Source organism: Orcinus orca, chromosome 3, assembly GCF_937001465.1.
Source record: "Orcinus orca chromosome 3, mOrcOrc1.1, whole genome shotgun sequence".
Classification (NCBI taxonomy): Eukaryota; Metazoa; Chordata; class Mammalia; order Artiodactyla; family Delphinidae; genus Orcinus; species Orcinus orca.
Window position 1 is genome coordinate 121,596,324 of NC_064561.1, and position 18,239 is coordinate 121,614,562.

Genomic DNA, 18,239 nt, shown 5'->3' on the forward strand with positions numbered 1-18,239 from the left:
TCTTGGCTTTACATTGTAAGGGTACAGTTTGGAAGAATATGTAGCTAGATTAGTTCATAAACAAAATGGTATCATTAAAGATTTAAATGCCATTTGGGGTATCAGTGATTTTTACTTACCTCAAATACTAATGATAAATATTTCAACATAATCTGAAGAGAAATTGTGCCACATATGTTACTTTGAGTAAATAGAAAACTAAGAAAGAATAACATTTGTTGCTATTCTCATCCCAACATGAAAAGAATATTTAATAGGATTAAAACTTTGTTGGCCATATTTGGAAGAATTTTTAGTCTTGTGTCAATCCTAGGAACATTTTAGGGGCTGTGGTTGTTTGAGCCTAGTTGTAAAGTCATCCTGTGGGACTCAGTTGAGATTAGACAGCTGACTTTAAGTACTAAAAGGACTGATGACTGACTTAGTCTGAATCCTCCAGATTAAGAAAAACTAGAACCAGAAATTTGAAGTTACAGAAATATTTCAACTCTTTTACCTACTAGAGCTGTCCATCTATGTAAAAGTCTATCCTAGGAAGATAAGAACCACTTTTGGAAATAGGCTGAGGATAGATGTTGATCAGAGATTTAACAAAAGAGATTCTTTTTATTAAAGAATCTTTAAAGTCTTTTCAATTTTGAAGGTTGTTTGAGACAGGCTTTACTTATTAACAATTCTAGATTCATTGGGACAAGTTGAAAACTAATGATTGAAATTACATTTTTTTAAACATCTTTATTGGAGTGTAATTGCTTTACAATGTTGTGTTAATTTCTGCTGTATAACAAAGTGAATCAGCTATACATACACATATATCCCCATATCCCCTCCCTCTTGCACCTTCCTCCCACTGTCCCGATCCCACCCCTCTAGGCGGTCACAAAGCACGGAGCTGATCTCCCTGTAATCTGCAGCTGCTTCCCACTAGCTCTCTGTTTTACATTTGGTAGTGTATATATGTCAATGCTACTCTCTCACTTTGTCCCAGCTTACCCTTCTCCCTCCCTGTGTCCTCAAGTCCATTTTCTACGTATGCATCTTTATTCCTATCCTGTCCCTAGGTTCATCAGAGCCAATTGTTTACTTTAGATTCCATATATATGTTAGCATATGGTATTTGTTTTTCTCTTTCTGAGTTAACTTCACTCCATATGACAGACTCTAGGTCCATCCACCTCACTACAAATAGTTCAATTTCATTTCTTTTTATGGCTGAGTAATATTCCATTGTATATATGTGCCACATGTTCTTTATCCATTCATCAGTGGACACTTAGGTTGCTTCCATGTCCTGGCTATTGTAAATAGTGCTGCAGTGAACATTGTGGTACATGTCTCTTTTTGAATTATGGTTTTCTCAGGGTATATGCCCAGCAGTGGGATTGCTAGGTCATACGGTAGTTCTATTTTTCGATTTTTAAGGAACTTGCATACCATTCTCCATAGTGGCTGTATCAATTTACATTCCCACCAACAGTGCAAGAGGGTTCCCTTTTCTCCACACCCTCTCCAACATTTATTGTTTGCAGATTTTTTGATGATGGCCATTCTGACCGGTGTGAGATGATATCTCATTGTAGTTTTGATTTGCATTTCTCTAATGATTAGTGATGTTGAGCATCCTTTCATGTGTTTGTTGACGATCTGTTTATCTTCTTTGGAGAAACGTCTATTCAGGTCTTCTGCCCATTTTTGGATTGGGTTGTTTTTTTGATATTGAGCTGCATGAGATGCTTGTATATTTTGGAGATTAAACCTTTGTCTGTTGCTTCATTTGCAAATATTTTGTCCCATTCTGAGGGTTGTTTTTTTGTCTTGTTTATGGTTTCCTTTGCTGTGCAAAAGCTTTTAAGTTTCATTAGGTCCCATTTGTTTATTTTTGGTTTTATTTCCATCTTTCTAGGAGGTCAACAAGGATCTTGCTGTGATTTATGTCATAGAGTGTTCTGCCTATGTTTTCCTCTAAGAGTTTTATAGTGTCCGGCCTTACATTTAGGTCTTTAATCCAGTTTGAGTTTATTTTTGTGTATGGTGTTAGGGAGTGTTCTAATTTCATTCTTTTACATGTCGCTGTCCAGTTTTCCCAGCACCACTTATTGAGGAGGCTGTCTTTTCTCCATTGTATATTCTTGCCTCCTTTATCAAAGATAAGGTGACCATATGTGCATGGGTTTATCTCTGGGCTTTCTATCCTGTTCCATTGATCTATATTTCTGTTTTTGTGCCAGTACCATACTGTCTTGATTACTGTAGCTTTGTAGTATAGTCTGAAGTCCAGGAGCCTGATTCCTCCAGCTCCATTTTTCATTCTCAATATTGCTTTGGCTATTTGGGGTCTTTTGTGTTGCCATACAAATTGTGAAATTTTTTGTTCTAGTTCTGTGACAAATGTCCTTGGTAGTTCGATAGGGATTGCACCAAATCTGTAGATTGTCTTGGGTAGTATAGTCATTTTCACAATATTGATTCTTCCAATCCAAGAACATGGTATATCTCTCCATCTGTTTGTATCATCATTAATTTCTTTAATCAGTGTCTTACAGGTCTTTTGTCTCCTTGGGTGGGTTTATTCCTAGGTATTTTATTCTTTTTGTTGCAGTGGTAAATGGGAGTGTTTCCTTAATTTCGCTTTCAGATTTTTCATCATTAGTGTATAGGAATGCAAGAGATTTCTGTACATTAATTTTGTATCCTGCTACCTTACCAGATTCATTGATTAGCTCTAGTAGTTTTCTGGTAGCATGTTTAGGATTCTCTATGTATAGTATCATGTCATCTGCAAACAGGGACAGTTTTACTTCTTCTTTTCTGATTTGGATTCCTTTTATTTCTTTTTCTTCTCTGATTGCTGTGGCTAAAAATTCCAAAACTATGTTGAATAATAGTGGTGAGAGTGGGCAGCCTTGTCTTGTTCCTGATCTTAGAGGAAATGGTTTCAGTTTTTCACCATTGAGAACAATGTTGGCTGTGGGTTTGTCATGTATGGCCTTTATTGTTTTGAGGTAAGTTCCCTCGATGCCTACTTTCTGGAGGGTTTTTATCATAAACGGGTGTTGAATTTTGTCAAAAGCTTTTTCTGCACATATTGAGATTATCATATGGTTTTTATCCTTCAATTTGTTAATATGGTGTATCACATTGGAAATTACATTTTTGAATTTCAATCATCCACATGACTTCTTAGGTTTATTTTCACAATTATTAAGTGCTAGTTTTAGTGGCACAAATTTAAATTTTGATTGTCAGGCAACACATTTCAAAACGGATCTTCTCCATTTCCAAAAAAAAAAAAAAATTGCTATATTATCCCTGCAGCTGTGGGTCCTATAAATATGAAGAATCTGACACCCAAGGGAAGAACAGTTCCACCAAGGGATTCTATCCCTGTCTTCTGAAATGGAAACTGTGATAACCATCTAGTCATCCCAGGCTCCTTCATAAGAGAAAAAGGGGTCATTACGTTCGTTGAAATAATTCTCAGTACTACAAATAGGAGCTAGAAGGAATATGGGTGGAATTTGAGCAATTCACTGGGGACTCCCTTGTATTATCATAGCCAGTGGTAAATATAGGTTATCACAATCCCACACAGGCAGAAGCATCAGTGCCTCAGAATTCTCAAGAATGAAGAGATGGGGGTACACCACCAGGTACATTCTTGACATTTCTGCCCACAGCTGTTGGAAGGGACAGCCTAAGGTGTCATATGACCCCACTGGTTCCCTTCCTCCCCAACAGTAAAGTGGACCAAGGATGGACAAGTGACTGAAAGGAACAAACTGGGATGAACCAATGGGGCTTTCTCTCAGTAATCTAAATTTGTTCTGTAGAGCACTGAAGTCCATGACCTCCCACTGCTGAGGACCCTGTCTTAGTTCTTGCCTAGGACAGTGGTCTTAGTTCTTAGCCTTCCTGCAGTCTAGATGTTCAGCTTTTCCCTAAATTTTCTGGATATGTCTCCTTATGGTAACTTCCTCCCTAGCCTCAGTTATTGGAGTTAATTTGAGTAGGATTCTATTATTGCATCCAAAATGTCTCTGACCAAGACAGTACCTAAAGCAGTATCAATTGGATCAAAATGGAAAATATGGTCCAGAAATAAGATAATCATTATAAGAACAAGGACTGCATGGCTCACACAATGAAAGTTCCAACACATAGGGCAGCTTTGGCACCTAAGGATTCAGCTTTGAAGAGTATCAGGAGACAGTATCTTCATCAGTGACCATAGCATGTCACATAGGCTCTTTAGAACAACGCCTGGCATATAGTATGCACTCCAAATTTTTGTTGCTTCTTATCATCATAAATATGATAAAGAATTTTGAAAAACTAGAAAACTTTGATAAATTGGTGAGACAATAGTTATAATTATTCTCTTTCCCCTACAAAGTTCCAAATAGGTCATTTATTTAATACATCCCTTTTAACTCAAAAACAACTTAAATATACTTTTGTACTGTTTGAATTTTTAAAAACCACCTGCATATATATTTTTTCAATTTAAAGACTAATAGAGAATTCCCTGGCAGCCCAGTGGTTAGGATGCTGAGCTTTCACTGCTGAGGGCCTGGGTTCGACCCCTGGTCAGGGAACTAAGATCCCACAAGCCGTGCAGTGCATCCAAGATGAAAAAATGTAAAAAAAAAAAAAAGACTAATAAAACTTTTTCAACAACTGAATACATAGAGATGCAGAATATATTTAAATGTACTACACACATTTTATAGCTTAAACAATACTAGAATGATTAAAGCAGAAATGGCATTAACCTTTTATCCTTATATGCTGAACACCTAAAACATTTTGAGACATTCACACTTTTTGGTCTTAGAACTCCTTACAGTCTTTGGGACTTCCCTGGTGGTACAGTGGTTAAGACTCTGCGCTCCCAGTGCAGGGGGCTCAAGTTCGATCTCTGGTAAGGGAACTAAAGATCCTGCATGCCGCAACTAAAGATCCCGCATGCTGCAATGAAGATCCCTGCAACAAAGATCCCGCGTGTGGCAACTAAGACCCGGCACAGCCAAAAAAAAAAAAAAAAAGTCCTTAACAGTCTTAAAAATCAGGACCTCAAGGGTTTTTGTTGTTGTTTTTTGCTTTTTTTAAAAATCTAGGTTATGGGTATCAATGTTTACTACATTAAAATTTAAAACTGAGAAATTTTTAAAATATTGTCTTAAAATGACAAACCCATTACATGTTAGCATAAGTATTTTATGAAAAATAACTACATTTTCCAAAATATATTTAGTGAGAAGAGTGGCAGTGTTTTGTTTTTGCAAATCTCTTTAATGTTTGGCTTAATAGAAAACAGCTGGATTCTCTTCTGTGTTTCTGCTTCAATCTGTTGCAATGTTCAGTTGAAGCATATGAAGAAAATATGGCTTCACACAGATACGCAGTTGAAAAAGGAAGAAATAATTTAATAGGTTTTTCAGATAATTGTAGATAGTCTTCCTTGATACTGTACTCAAACTTGGTAAGTGGTAGTTTCTTAGAAGGTTAGTTGTAATGTAGAATCTGAAACCACACCAAGGAACTTCCATTTTCTGTTACACTAAATTTCACTGCCCTGTCTCACACTTTGAATGGATTCCTTACCCAAGCAAGACCTTATAATATTGTGCATGACTCATTTGGAAAATATTGATTCCTTGAGTTATGCAGACCTTCCAAGTGTTGACACATTTCACTATATACCATAAAAAAATAGTATTCATTAATATCACCACTGATATCAAAGTCTTTTAAGTATAGGGAATTGTCAAGCTCACAATGATGGGTTCAAGTTTAGTCAAATTCTAATTTTTCATGTAAAAACTCAGGTTTCATCATTGGCAGCAGATACTGTCACTTGTTTTCCTTCAAGCGACAAGTTTGCTTTGTTCATTTCTGAGAAAATATCTGCCAAGTACCCAAGACTAAGTAACTGGTCTGTCAGTTGTTCTTTCAAGTATAAATATTTTTTCCATGAAAAAAAAGGCTAGTTCAGTTTGCAACAAGGACTTTTCTTTAATACAACCACTGAACTTCAGTATACAGCAGAATTGTACTATGCTTAACTCACATTCTGTCACATGAAATATTAAAAAGATGTGTACTCTGGGTCAAGATTTACTAAAATTAATAATTTTTGCTGGATCATTGATATTCCTATGTCTTTTTTGTTTTGTTTCTAGTGTGTGGGGCAGTGAAGAATATGATTGATAGTTGATGCCATGAATTTGATTCATACTAAGGCATCCACAATTTAACCTAACATTCTTCTTTCCATCATCACTGAAAATGTCAACACAGTGAAACAGGCAATTTCACAAGTGGCTTTGACCTCATCCATCTTCTGAAAGCATCTCAGGGGAACTGAGGGGTTTGTGGGCCACACTATAAGAACAACTGGCCTAAGAGAATTATTGAGGTTTTGTGTCATCCACCCATCCATCATTTGTTAAAGGCCTATTCTGACCAGGTATCATAAAAAAATGAGTAATTTCTTCCCCCCAAAACAGCACAGTTGAGGGCAAAATACAAACGCGTAAAATAATTATAATCTAGCGGAGGATGTATATCAGGAGAAAGTCCTGGGGAAGTCTTGAAAGGCTCTTTATAGGAACCTTGACTTAGGGGCAGAGCTCAACAGGCTCTGTGAAGAGGTCATGCCCTTCAACTTTAATTCAGAATTTTTTGATTAGCTCTTGAATTCACAAAGTGGCAACAGACTCTCACAGCAAATATTTCAATTGAATTTTCTGAATTCTTACTACATTATGTGACCCCAAGAAAGGGATAAAGAAGAAAGGGACAATGACCAGCCTTCATGAAGATTCTTTAGCAACAACCAAACCTGGAACAACTCAGCTGCCAGATTTAGTCAGACTGGTCCCTTTCACAAGCAGAAGCATAGAAACAAAAGAGCCTCCCTAGAGGACAGGAGGTTGGGTGAGCCCCTTTCAAGGCCTGCCTGTTTTCTGTCTACTCTGATGGTTAGACTCGGGGAGTGGGGGTGGGGGTGGGTAGCCTTCATTGTTTAAAATTATGACATAATTAAAAATATGTAGTAAAGTAGCAATTATGGGGGAGGGGGGCTGTAGTTCTTTAAGAAACTGATAGAATTAAAGAGCATCCTTTCTGAAGTCAGAGTGGGAGGTGAGTTCAGAGGCAGGAAGATGGGGTTTTCATTTTTCTTCCCAAATTGGTATGAAGTAGCAATGTCAACAAATCACTGAGAACTATCGCTACACCTGGCCTCTGTTCTATCCTGTTTGGGTCAGTAGCACCACCTGACGCTCTGTTACCCAAGCCCAAAATATGTATATTAGACTCGTCCTTTTCCCCCATACTTCCCATTCAACTAGTTTACAAACTCTTCCTTCTTAACCTTTCCTCTATTTCTTGAGCCTTCCCATCCCCTTTTGTTACCACCTTAATTCAGGGCGTCATCTCCTTTCACTTCAAGAATTCTAAGGCTCCTTCTCATGCCACTGGAATCACCTTTGTAACACTCAAAACTGGTAACGCTTCCCTGCTTAAAATGGTGGGATGATTCCCACAGCCTGAAAGAAAAGGAACAAACTCCTTAGCTTGGAAAGTGAATCTGGTCCCTGCCTAAATGTTCAGCTTCGAAATACAGTGCCTCCACAAACTTTTTTGAACAAGTGAGATCAGGCTCTTTCCCACTTAAGAGTTCCTTTGCTCACGTGCCTCTGTCTGAAAGGCCCTTCGCTCTCTCTACCTGGTCAATCTTACTTAACACAACCTAAGTATTCTCTCCCAATTAGAAAATACTGCTGTCTCTCACCACAACCTGGTATATAGTTCCATCACAGGAGTTACAGCAAATATCCAACTTACTGTTAACAAGTCTCTCTCCCCCTACTAGATGGTAAGATCCTTGAGGTAGGAATCATTTCTGAATTATTTGCACAACCTCAGCTTATCAGACATTAATTAGATGTCTCCTTCCCTCCCCCCCAGAGTTCCTATTGAGCCCTGAAGTCCTGTTACATGTCTCCCTCATGAAAGACACAAGTGACTGGACAAATTAAGGTCCCTGGACCAAAGGATGGCAGTCCAAAGGTACGAAGGAGAGAGAGGAGCAATCACAGTGAAGAGTAAGAGTGACACTCATGGGGGACACTGGAACAAAGACCCTGAGTTCCTGCTGCTGGGGTGCCAAGAGCTGCTGGATCCCGCCCCTCTTCTTCCAAGAGCTGGTTATCAGCTCTTCTTGGTTTCACTAATTCATTATACTCCCATTTTCTAGATTAAAAAGTACTTCAGCACTACTATTCTCATCTCTCTTTTTAACACACTATTTTCCTTGCATTGATTCATGAATTTATGATTGTAAGAACATAGTAAGCTCATATTAGGAAGGCTCCCGTCTTAAATTTCAAGATGAGGAATAGAACATTTTTCTATATAGTCACTAGGTATTTAGTTTTTTTTAAATTTTATTTATTTGGTTGTGTTAGGTCTCCGTTGCTGTGCACGGGCTCCCTCTAGCTGCGGCGAGCGGGGGCTACTCCTCGCTGTGGTGCGTGGGCCTCCCATTGCGGAGCACGGGCTCCAGGCACACAGGCTTCAGTAGCTGTGGCGCACGGGTTTCAGTAGTTGTGGCTCGCGGGCTCTAGAGCACAGGCTCAGTAGTTGAAGCCCAGTTTTTTTTAATTACAAGGAAAAATCCAAGACCCTAGCTCCAACAAACAAGCAAATAAACAACCTGTTCTGAATAACCTGCAACAGCTTTCAACTGGATAAATGCGTATGTTAGCAATCACATCACTCTTACAGGGCCATAAGCTACTGCACCTTTAAAAGCTCTGGTTTTTTGAAAAATTGGATGTTGTACAAAAGTATCTTCTAGGACTAGGATTGCTCTGCAGGCTTGGGAGACAGCACTTGGATGCTGTGGGATTTTAACAGCAAAAGATTAGACCTAAGAACCTGGAGAGAAAAAAATAGGTGGTACTAAAACATTTACTTATTTTCTGTCTGTGAACTTCTTCCCAAGTATTTAATAATATCTTACAATTTTATATGTCAATTGTATCTCAGTAAAACTGAAATTTAAAAAAGGAAAGAAAAAATTGCCTACTCCAAGTCATGAAAACATTCTCCTTTATTCTCTTCTAAATGCTTTATAGTTTTAGAGCTTTCACTTTTAGGCCTAAGATTCAACTCTAATTATTTTTTGTATATGGTGTGAAGCAGGGATCAATGTTTTCCTTTTTCCATAGGGACCAAAATCCATTAAAATTTTACTTTTGGGGACTTCCCTGGTGGTCCAGTGGTTAAGAATCCGCCTTCCAATGCAGGGGACATGGGTTCGATCCCTGGTCAGGGAACTAAGATCTCACGTACCACGGGACAACTAAGCCCGTGCACTGCAACTACTGAGCCCATGCACCACAACTAGAGAGCCTGTTTGCCACAACTACTGAGCCTGTGTTCTCTGGAGCCTGCACGCCACAACTAAAGAAGCCTGCGTGCTGCAACAAAGAGCCCACGCACCGTAACGAAAGATCCTGCATGCTGCAATGAAGATTCTGCGTGCCGTAACTAAGACCCGATGCAGCCAAATAAATATTTTTTAAAAAATTTACTTTTCAACAGAAAACATTTTATAATTCTCTTATGTAATTTTTATTCCTGAGAACACTTTAAAATATAGCTTTAAATCTTAATCTAAATGACACTTAGTTGATAAATTTCTCAATATAAAGGCATTTTGCCTTAAGACTACTACTTTAAAAAATATTATTAAGGATAAAGTAGTAAAGTTAATCTTCTGGACAAATGAATTTGATTTCAAACTTAATTAAAATGCAATTCATTTATAAATTCAGCTCTCTTTGTAAAAGCAAAGCATGGTCATTTTAGAACATTTATAATGTAAACATTACTTTTTACTATAATTTTAAGTTATTTGTTGCAATTATTAACATTTTATAATTATGAAATTGCATCTTTTGCTGTTGGCAAACAATCATAGAAAGTGAAGTTTTAGGTGTTGACAAATAGCACCACATTCAGTTGTAGCTAAAATTTAAAGTGGAAATTTCATTTTCTTGAAGTATTTATATGTATACAATGTTCATGTTATATGTCTTATTGCTATCTATCTATCTACAATGGATATGATCACATGATAAGTCTAAAAGAAGGGAACTATCTGTTGAGCACTTGCTATGTGATGAGCATTGAGCTACAAGCTTCCATTGCATGAATCTCGCTCAACCTTCACAACAACCCTACAAGAGAAGCTTCATCCTCTGCGCCCCTCCCCCATTTTATAGATGAAAAAATCAAGACTCAATGAGGTTAAATATTTCCCCAAATCTATGGCTATTAAGGGACAGAGGTGGTGCTGTAAGGGAAGTCTATCTGAATTCAAAACCCAAGCTCTTTTCTCTACATGGCACTACTTTAGTCACTGGGAGAAAATGGTTGATAAAAGATAAATTACATATCTTAGGACATTCATTGGTAAATTACCTTTCAATAAATCAAAGAAGCAACATGTTTTTCTGAATATCTTGCTCAGGACTACGCCAGGCACTGTAAATACAATTAAGAATGCTCTCTTACCATAAAGCACTTTATAATGTAGCTGAGGAGACATAACTACTATGTATGACACAACTAGTGAAAAATACTGTTAAAGTAAGATCTGGAGACTACAGATGGTGTAGCTGTTTTTGAAATGAAGGACTGTGTTGAGGACAATGAATTAACTTTTAGAGTGGGACTACGTTAGGAAGGGTCTTGCAAGAATAAAATTCAATAAAGTTGAATTTAAGAATCCCCTAGAGATTTTTTTTTTTTTTTTGCAGTACACGGGCCTCTCACTGTTGTGGCCTCTCCTGTTGCAGAGCACAGGCTCCGGACGCGCAGGCTCAGCGGCCGTGGCTCACGGGCCCAGCCGCTCCGCGGCATGTGGGATCTTCCCGGACCGGGGCATGAACCCATATCCCCTGCATCAGCAGGCGGACTCTCAACCACTGCGCCACCAGGGAAGCCCTCACCTAGAGATTTTTGATTTGACATAAAGAAAGAGGTGTTTTTTAAAAGTTTTTTTTTTTTATTCCAGCAGAAATATTCAGGGTATCTTTGAGTAGAGTATGAGGAATGAAGTAATGAGGAACCAGTTTTTGAAATTCTAGTAGTAGAACAAGGGCCTGAACCAAGGTGATGTTGGTGAGAAACTTGAAGATCAAATGATATATTACCAGGATTAAAATTCTGCTCTCCAATAGTATTTTGCTCACTCTAGATATTATGATCAAAACAAAGAATACAAAAAACATATACAGCTGTCGGCATACTCCCCCAAATATGGAAGGTCTAGATACATCTAATTTTAATCCGTATTGTTTTTGGTAAAGAGACTTGATCTTGTTATAAGAAAGCTGCTCATCCCTGTGAAAGTTAAAAACATTTTTAAAGCCCTCTTACTATTCTGTAGTCTCTGAATAACTAGTTCTCCAGGAAAAAGGAAAGAAGATGGCATATTTTTATGAAATCTCTATAATGCTAGTGCCAACAAAATGTGATTTAATAGCTGTATGACATGTGGATTCTTTCAATTATCTTCAGTATACCAAAATTTTTTTATAAAGAGTTTTAAAGATTCATTTTCCTAAAGTATTGTTATACTAGCCCAATGCAATCTCTTCTTTCCAAATCTTTTAGGTAAGTACAGTATTATAAGGACATAAGCCTAACAGAGTAAGCACTCAGTAAATGTTTTTTGACTGAATAAACTGGAACATAAATCAATCATCATAATTTATATGGTAACCAATTCAGACCAAAGCAAAGAAGGATTATGAAACCAAAACATGAAATAATTTAGCAGAATTTTCATCTTAGAGATTAATTTTGATTCCAATGGCTTGTTTAAATTCATGGTTTTGTGGTTCCAAGATGTCATAGAAAACTCTTTTTTTGTCAAAATGGCCTCTAATAAAAAGTAAATCTTCAGTGGAATAGCTATCGTTTTTTCCAGTCCAAACAGTCAGGCTGTACCTGCATTAAAATAAAACAGAATTATATAGTTAAAAGAGAAAGATAAGAAACAGTGATGAACAATTCCAATAACCCTAAAAACAGTTACTCTCATTTGTCTCTAACCCAAATTCACACAGAAGAAAAAATTAATTAGCACTGGTGGAACTATATTTTCCTGTTTCATTCCTTCATCAACATCAAAGGGACTAGAGAGAATAAAATTCACACTGCTGTTGCCTAAATTAGGTCCCGCTGTATCTGAATTAATGTTAAATGGCTTTAGAAACCCAGACTGGTAGCACTGGAAATGGGCCCAATTTTGGACAAAAGAACTGAGGAGATTGTGTTGCTGATCAAGGAATCTGTTCCCTACACAAAAACCACAGCTCTAACCTGGTTTCTTCAGTAGCCAGGCCACAGTCGAAAGCACGACTGGAAGGGACAGTGAAGAGACACAAATGTCACTGACGTTCCCAACATTCATATTCACTTATAAGTGGCCCCGCTATCCCTTCCGGGGGTTTTCTGTATGAGATACAAGAATGCCAAGAGATGTCACTAAGAATGCCAAACAGAATAAACCTAGATGTATTTCTGGAGTTAAAAAACAATAATAATATATGAAGATTTATTATGGATATAAGAATATGCTCAGAATTGTAATGTTAATTAAATCGTATATTTTCATTTTTCCTGTGACATTACTATTACATTACTCTTAGTAGAGTTTAGGGAAATGCGAAGCTGTTAAGTATTTTCATATTTATTTTCCTCATAAACTTGTCAGAATCCAGGGAAAACCTCCAAAGCAGTTCTGCTAATGATGAGAAACAGTCTAAACAATGTATATAGTCTTGTTATACTGACACATTACTGTCCTTAAGGATGATGACACCATTCTGGAAATGTAACAAAGGAAAGTACTTTGGATTTTGTTCCATAGTAGTATTATGCGACAAACCAAAAAGAATTTTAAACTACAGTAGGGAACACAGAAAAAAAAAATGAGAATTACTTTAAAAACTTATATTTTTGCTAAAATGGCATTTTTATTACTTTATTGAGCACCATGGTATCAAACGTTATAAAAAGACAGATACGAATTTAGGTTAAAAGAAGTTATTCATTTTATTTCCAGTGTTATTTTGCCTCTTTTAATCCTCCCGCTACTGTATTTAAACTAAAAGTAGGAAAAATAAAATTGACTAAGGGTATTTTAAATGCATTCATTCAAATCAATTCTCAGGTTTCACTTTTAAAGCTCTTTTCATTGTGATGTAACATGTATAGGAAAAGATGCATAAAACATAAATGTTTTAACAAATTATTATAAAATGAACTCCAGTGTAACAAAACACAAATCAAGAAAAAACACTGCCAGCACCTCAGGAGACGCCTGTATATCACTGCCCCATCACAACCTCGCCTTTCCCCCAGAGTCCTCATAACCTTGTCTTTTGGGTTGCCATATTCTTGCCTTATTTACCACCTGTATATCCATCCTAGACAATACAGTTTAACTTTTGCCTGTTAATGAATTTCATATAAATGGAATCATACAGGATATAATTTTTTTGGTCTTGCTTCTTTTGCTGAATATTGTTTGTGACATTTATCCAACTTAAAACAGGTAGCTAGTGTATGCATTTTCTTTGGGAAACAGTTTAGCAGTATCTACTAAAGCTGAAAGTATGAATACCCTATGACCTAGAAATTCTATTTCTAGAAATTCCTTTCTGATATAGCCTTTATAAATGCAGGCACATTTGCACCAGGATGTGTGTGTGTGTGTGTTCACATTTATATATATGAATGTTCACAGCAGCAATCTTTGCAATAGCCAAAACCATGAAATAATCCAAATGTCATTCAATAATAGAATAAACTCTGAATGATGTTGAATGTTTTGCCTGTGTTCTCTTCTAGGAGATTTATGGTGTTACGTTTTATATTTAAGTCTTTAAGCCATTTTGAGTTTATTTTTGTATATGGTGTGAGGGTGTATTCTAACTTCATTGCTTGCATGTGGCTGTCCAACTTTCCCAACACCGCTTGCTGAAGAGACTGTATTTTCCCTATTGTATATTCTTGCTTCCTTTGTCGAGGATTAACTGACTGTAGGCATGTGGGTTTATTTCTGGGCTCTCTATTCTGTCCCATTGATCTGTATGTCTGTTTTTGTGCTAATACCACACTATTTTGACTACTGTAGCTTTGTAGTATTGTCTGAAGCCTGGGAGTGTTATGCCTCCTGCTTTGTTCTTTTTTCTCAGGATTGCTTTGGCAATTCTGGGTCTTTTAATTGTTCTAGTTCTGTGAAAAATGCCATGGGTAATTTGATAGGAATTAAATCTGTAGATTGCTTTGGGTAGTATAGCCATTTTAATAATGTTAATCCTTCTAATCCAAGAGCATGGGATATCTTTCCATTTCTTTGAATCATCTTCAATTTCCTTTATTAATGGTAAACAACAAAGCTTTAATGTAATATATTACTAGAGAAATTTTCATAACATTGGGGATGGGAAAGAATTCTTAAACAAGACACAAAAATCACTAGCCATGAAGGATATGCTCGAGTAATTTGAACACATTAAAATTCAGAAATTCCTTCCATCAAAAGACACCATGAAGAACATGAACAGGTTAGGCACAGAGTTGTGGAAGATTTTTGTAAATCAAAAGGGCTCTAGTACAGAATTTATAATGAACTTACCTATGAAATAGAAACAGACTCACTGATATAGAGAACAGACTTGGCAGTTGCTAAAGGGGAGGGAGCCTGGAAGAGGGATGGATTGGGAGTTTGGGATTAGCAGATGCAAACTATTATATACACAATGGATAAACAACAAGGTCCTACTGTATAGCACAGGGAACTATATTCAATCTCTTGTGATAAACCATAATGGAAAAGAATATGAAAAAGAATGTATATACGTGTATATATATATATATATATATATATATATATATGTATAAATGAATCACTTTGCTGTACAGTAGAAATGAACACATTGTAAATCAACTAAACTTCAATAAAATTTTTTTTAAAAGCTTTGTTGTTTACCTTTCATATTTAATAAAAGACTCTGAAAGCGATGAAGTTAAGAGAAACCCAAAATTAGGGACAGAGTTCCAAAACAAATCAACAATAACAAAAACAGGACCCCCCCCCAAAACAACAACAACAACAACAACAACAAACTAGACAGAGAAGTAGAAGAATCCACGTAGTGCAATGCCATGGAGCCAAAGGACAAGGGAGTTTCAAACTGAAAAGGGAGACCAGCAGTACTCAAATGTTGCAGAGGTTAAGAATTTGGCTTGAACAAAGTATGATCTTCAAATGAGAAATTTCAGGAGAGTAACTGACTACACAGAAGTGGAAGGTGAGGAAACTGAGGCAGTAAGTAATGAAAGAAATGGGATGGCAGGATCATCCTATTTGAACATGGCAGCCTAAAGTCAGCACTGCCTCCTTTTTCTCCTAGAATCACCTTAAAGTAACAAAAAGAACAAAAGAATGAAAATAGAAACCCCATCTTCAATGAGAGCTGAAAGTGCAAATTACAAAACAGGTGAGAAAGTTTCTAACAGCAACAGAAATTAAGGCCACATGTTAAGGAGGTGGAGAGAGTTTGCTCATGTATGCAGATTACAGAGAAGGCCTATAAGAGACTCTTCTGGATGAGAGGCACATCCCACCAAAACACTTCGCACAGTGGGAATGGTGTCCTTGAACTACGAGTGGGAGCTTTCCTGGATTAGATTTGGTCTCAAAAAGCAGTGGAGACAAAGAAATAGAACAGGAAAGCCATAGTTGTAGGAATCAGACTGCTCCTGTGAAAACCCAAAAGTTTAAATTTAAGAGACACGTGAAAGATCTTACCTAGAGACACCACAACTGCTTATCTCCATTGACTGGGGAGAAGTTAAAGGCTAAACAAGTCACACGTAAGACTCTCTGGGTCATAAAGAGCATAGTCCAGATCCCTCTCCACTATGAACTTTAGGCAAGTAGCTGGTCTAAAAAACACCTCACTTTCTTTAAAGCAGATAATCAAAATAAATTTGGCAGAGATTTTATACAAGAGAGTACAAGAAAATATAAGAAAAAACACATGGCAGATGGAGAAATAAAAATCTCATCATTAGAAAAAACTATCAGATAGCTGAAACAGATATAAAACTACTTAAAAAAAAGAAAGCCACAAAACAGATGAAAGCCATAACCCACACATTTTTTAAATGATGCAGTTGCCTTTTTGAAGAGCACAAAGCAGATATACAAATTCATGGAAGAAGTTTCAAGACAACAGAAAAGAGATGATAAAATATTAATTGGCAGATCTTAGGAAAGAAGTGGAAAATTAATACTATTACAGAAATATGGTGAAATCTGAAGGTATACTAGACTAGAGAGAACAGACATTGTTGAAAATATTGTAAGGGTCAGAGAAGACAAATTATAAAATACAGTAAAATAAAATGCAAACAAATAAAAAGGAAAGAAAGACTAAAGAGAAAACAATAGATACCAAAGACAGGCAAAGGAGATCTATATATTCATAACTGGAGTTTCTGAAAGAGAAAACATAGTGGTACAAAGGCAACAGAACAAGTATTTAAAAATACAATTCAGAGAAATATTACAGAAAAGAAGAGCATTTAAATCTATATATTGAAAAAAACGCCATATTGCTGAAAAAACTGGTATAGAATGGTCCATACTGAGACATATTCTAGTAAAATTACTAGGCCTCAAAGATAAAGAACACTTTCTACATTGTTTCCCCCATTTGCCCCCTCCAAAATCAAGTCGCTTATAAGGGCAAACAAATAATCAGGCTGGCTTCACACTTTGCCACATCAACACTCACATTAGAAAGCAAAAGAGGGGCTTCCCTGGTGGCGCAGTGGTTAAGAATCTGCCTGTCAATTCAGGGGACACGGGTTCAAGCCCTGGTCCGGGAAGATCCCACATGCCATGGAGCAACTAAGCCTGTGCGCCACAACTACTGAGCCTGAGCTCTAGAGCCTGTGAGCCACAACTACTGAGCCCACGTGCCACAACTACTGAAGCCTGCTGCCTAGAGCCCAGGCTCTGCAACAAGACAAGCCACCGCAATGAGAAGCCCGTGCACCGCAATGAACAGTAGCTCCCCACTCGCCACAACTAGAGAAAGCCTGCACACAGCAATGAAGACCCAATGCAGCCAAAAATAAATAAATAAATAAAAAGAAAGCAAAAGAGCAGGCTTCCTTGGTGGTGCAGTGGTTAAGAATCCACCTGCCAATGCAGGGGACATGGGTTTGAACCCTGGTCTGGGAAGATCCCACATGCTGTGGAGCAACTAAGCCAGTGCGCCACAACTACTGAGTCTGCACTCTAGAGCCCGCAAGCCACAACTACTGAGCTCGTGTGCCACAACTACTGAGCCTGCGTGCCACAACTACTGAAGCCTGCACACCTAGAGCCCGTGCTTCACAACAAGAGAAACCACCGCAATGAGAAGCCCAAGCACCGCAACGAAGAGTAGCCCCCGCTCGCTGCAACTAGAGAAAGCACAGCCACGAAGACCCAACGTAGCCAAAAAAATAAATAAATTTATATTAAAAAAAAAAGAAAGGAGAAGGGTAATGCCCTCAAAATTCAAAAGGCATTGTGAGCCAAGAATTTTACAGCCAGCCAATCTATCATTCAATATGAAGTACAAAGTGGGACATTAAGAGAGTACAGTCAACTCAAATTAGGTGAGAGGGGGGTGAAGAAATACACTAATTTTATTATTGCTCATGGAAGTTAACGGGCACTTGTAAAGAAGTAAATTAAGCATATTTTATAAAGTAGCAGTAAGAAATAACCAATAGGAAAAAAAACTAACTTACCAAATATTCAGAATTAAAAATACAAAAGAAAGAAAATAGCTACAGTGAAATGCTTTTTAAAGCTACAGAAATAGCAAATATGCTAGTTTTTCTTTTAAATGACAGAAACAAGACCAAACATATCTGTGTTATAAATAAATGTAAATAAGTTAAACTCTTCTTTTTAAAAGAAAGACTGTTAGATTAGATTAATGAGAGCTAGGTATCTAGGCACCTGATAAGGAATTTAACAACATGGAAAGAAAGAAGGCTAGAAAGAACCCTCAGGGGTTGGGTTGAAATTGGAAATACCAGTATGAACTCATGGGTTGGTTAAACACACACACACACACACA

General features: G+C 37.2%; 1 protein-coding gene across 2 annotated transcripts in view; it reads right to left on the reverse strand.

Annotated features, from left to right (window-relative positions):
• Positions 1-11,766: 11,766 nt before the first annotated feature.
• FAM151B (family with sequence similarity 151 member B) overlaps positions 11,767-18,239 on the reverse strand; it is a 31,408-nt gene continuing 24,935 nt past the window's right edge. The window contains exons 6-7 of one of the 2 annotated variants that reach the window (XR_004477947.2): positions 12,406-12,537; positions 11,845-12,030 (exon numbers count right to left, since the gene is read on the reverse strand). Coding sequence is in view for 1 of the 2 variants with exons in the window: in XM_004281657.4 (XP_004281705.1) it covers positions 11,871-12,030 (160 nt within the window). In the remaining variant the exon portion in view is untranslated. Of the gene's footprint in view, positions 12,031-12,405; positions 12,538-18,239 lie in introns of both variants that reach the window. The other variant, XM_004281657.4, reaches the window with a different exon arrangement.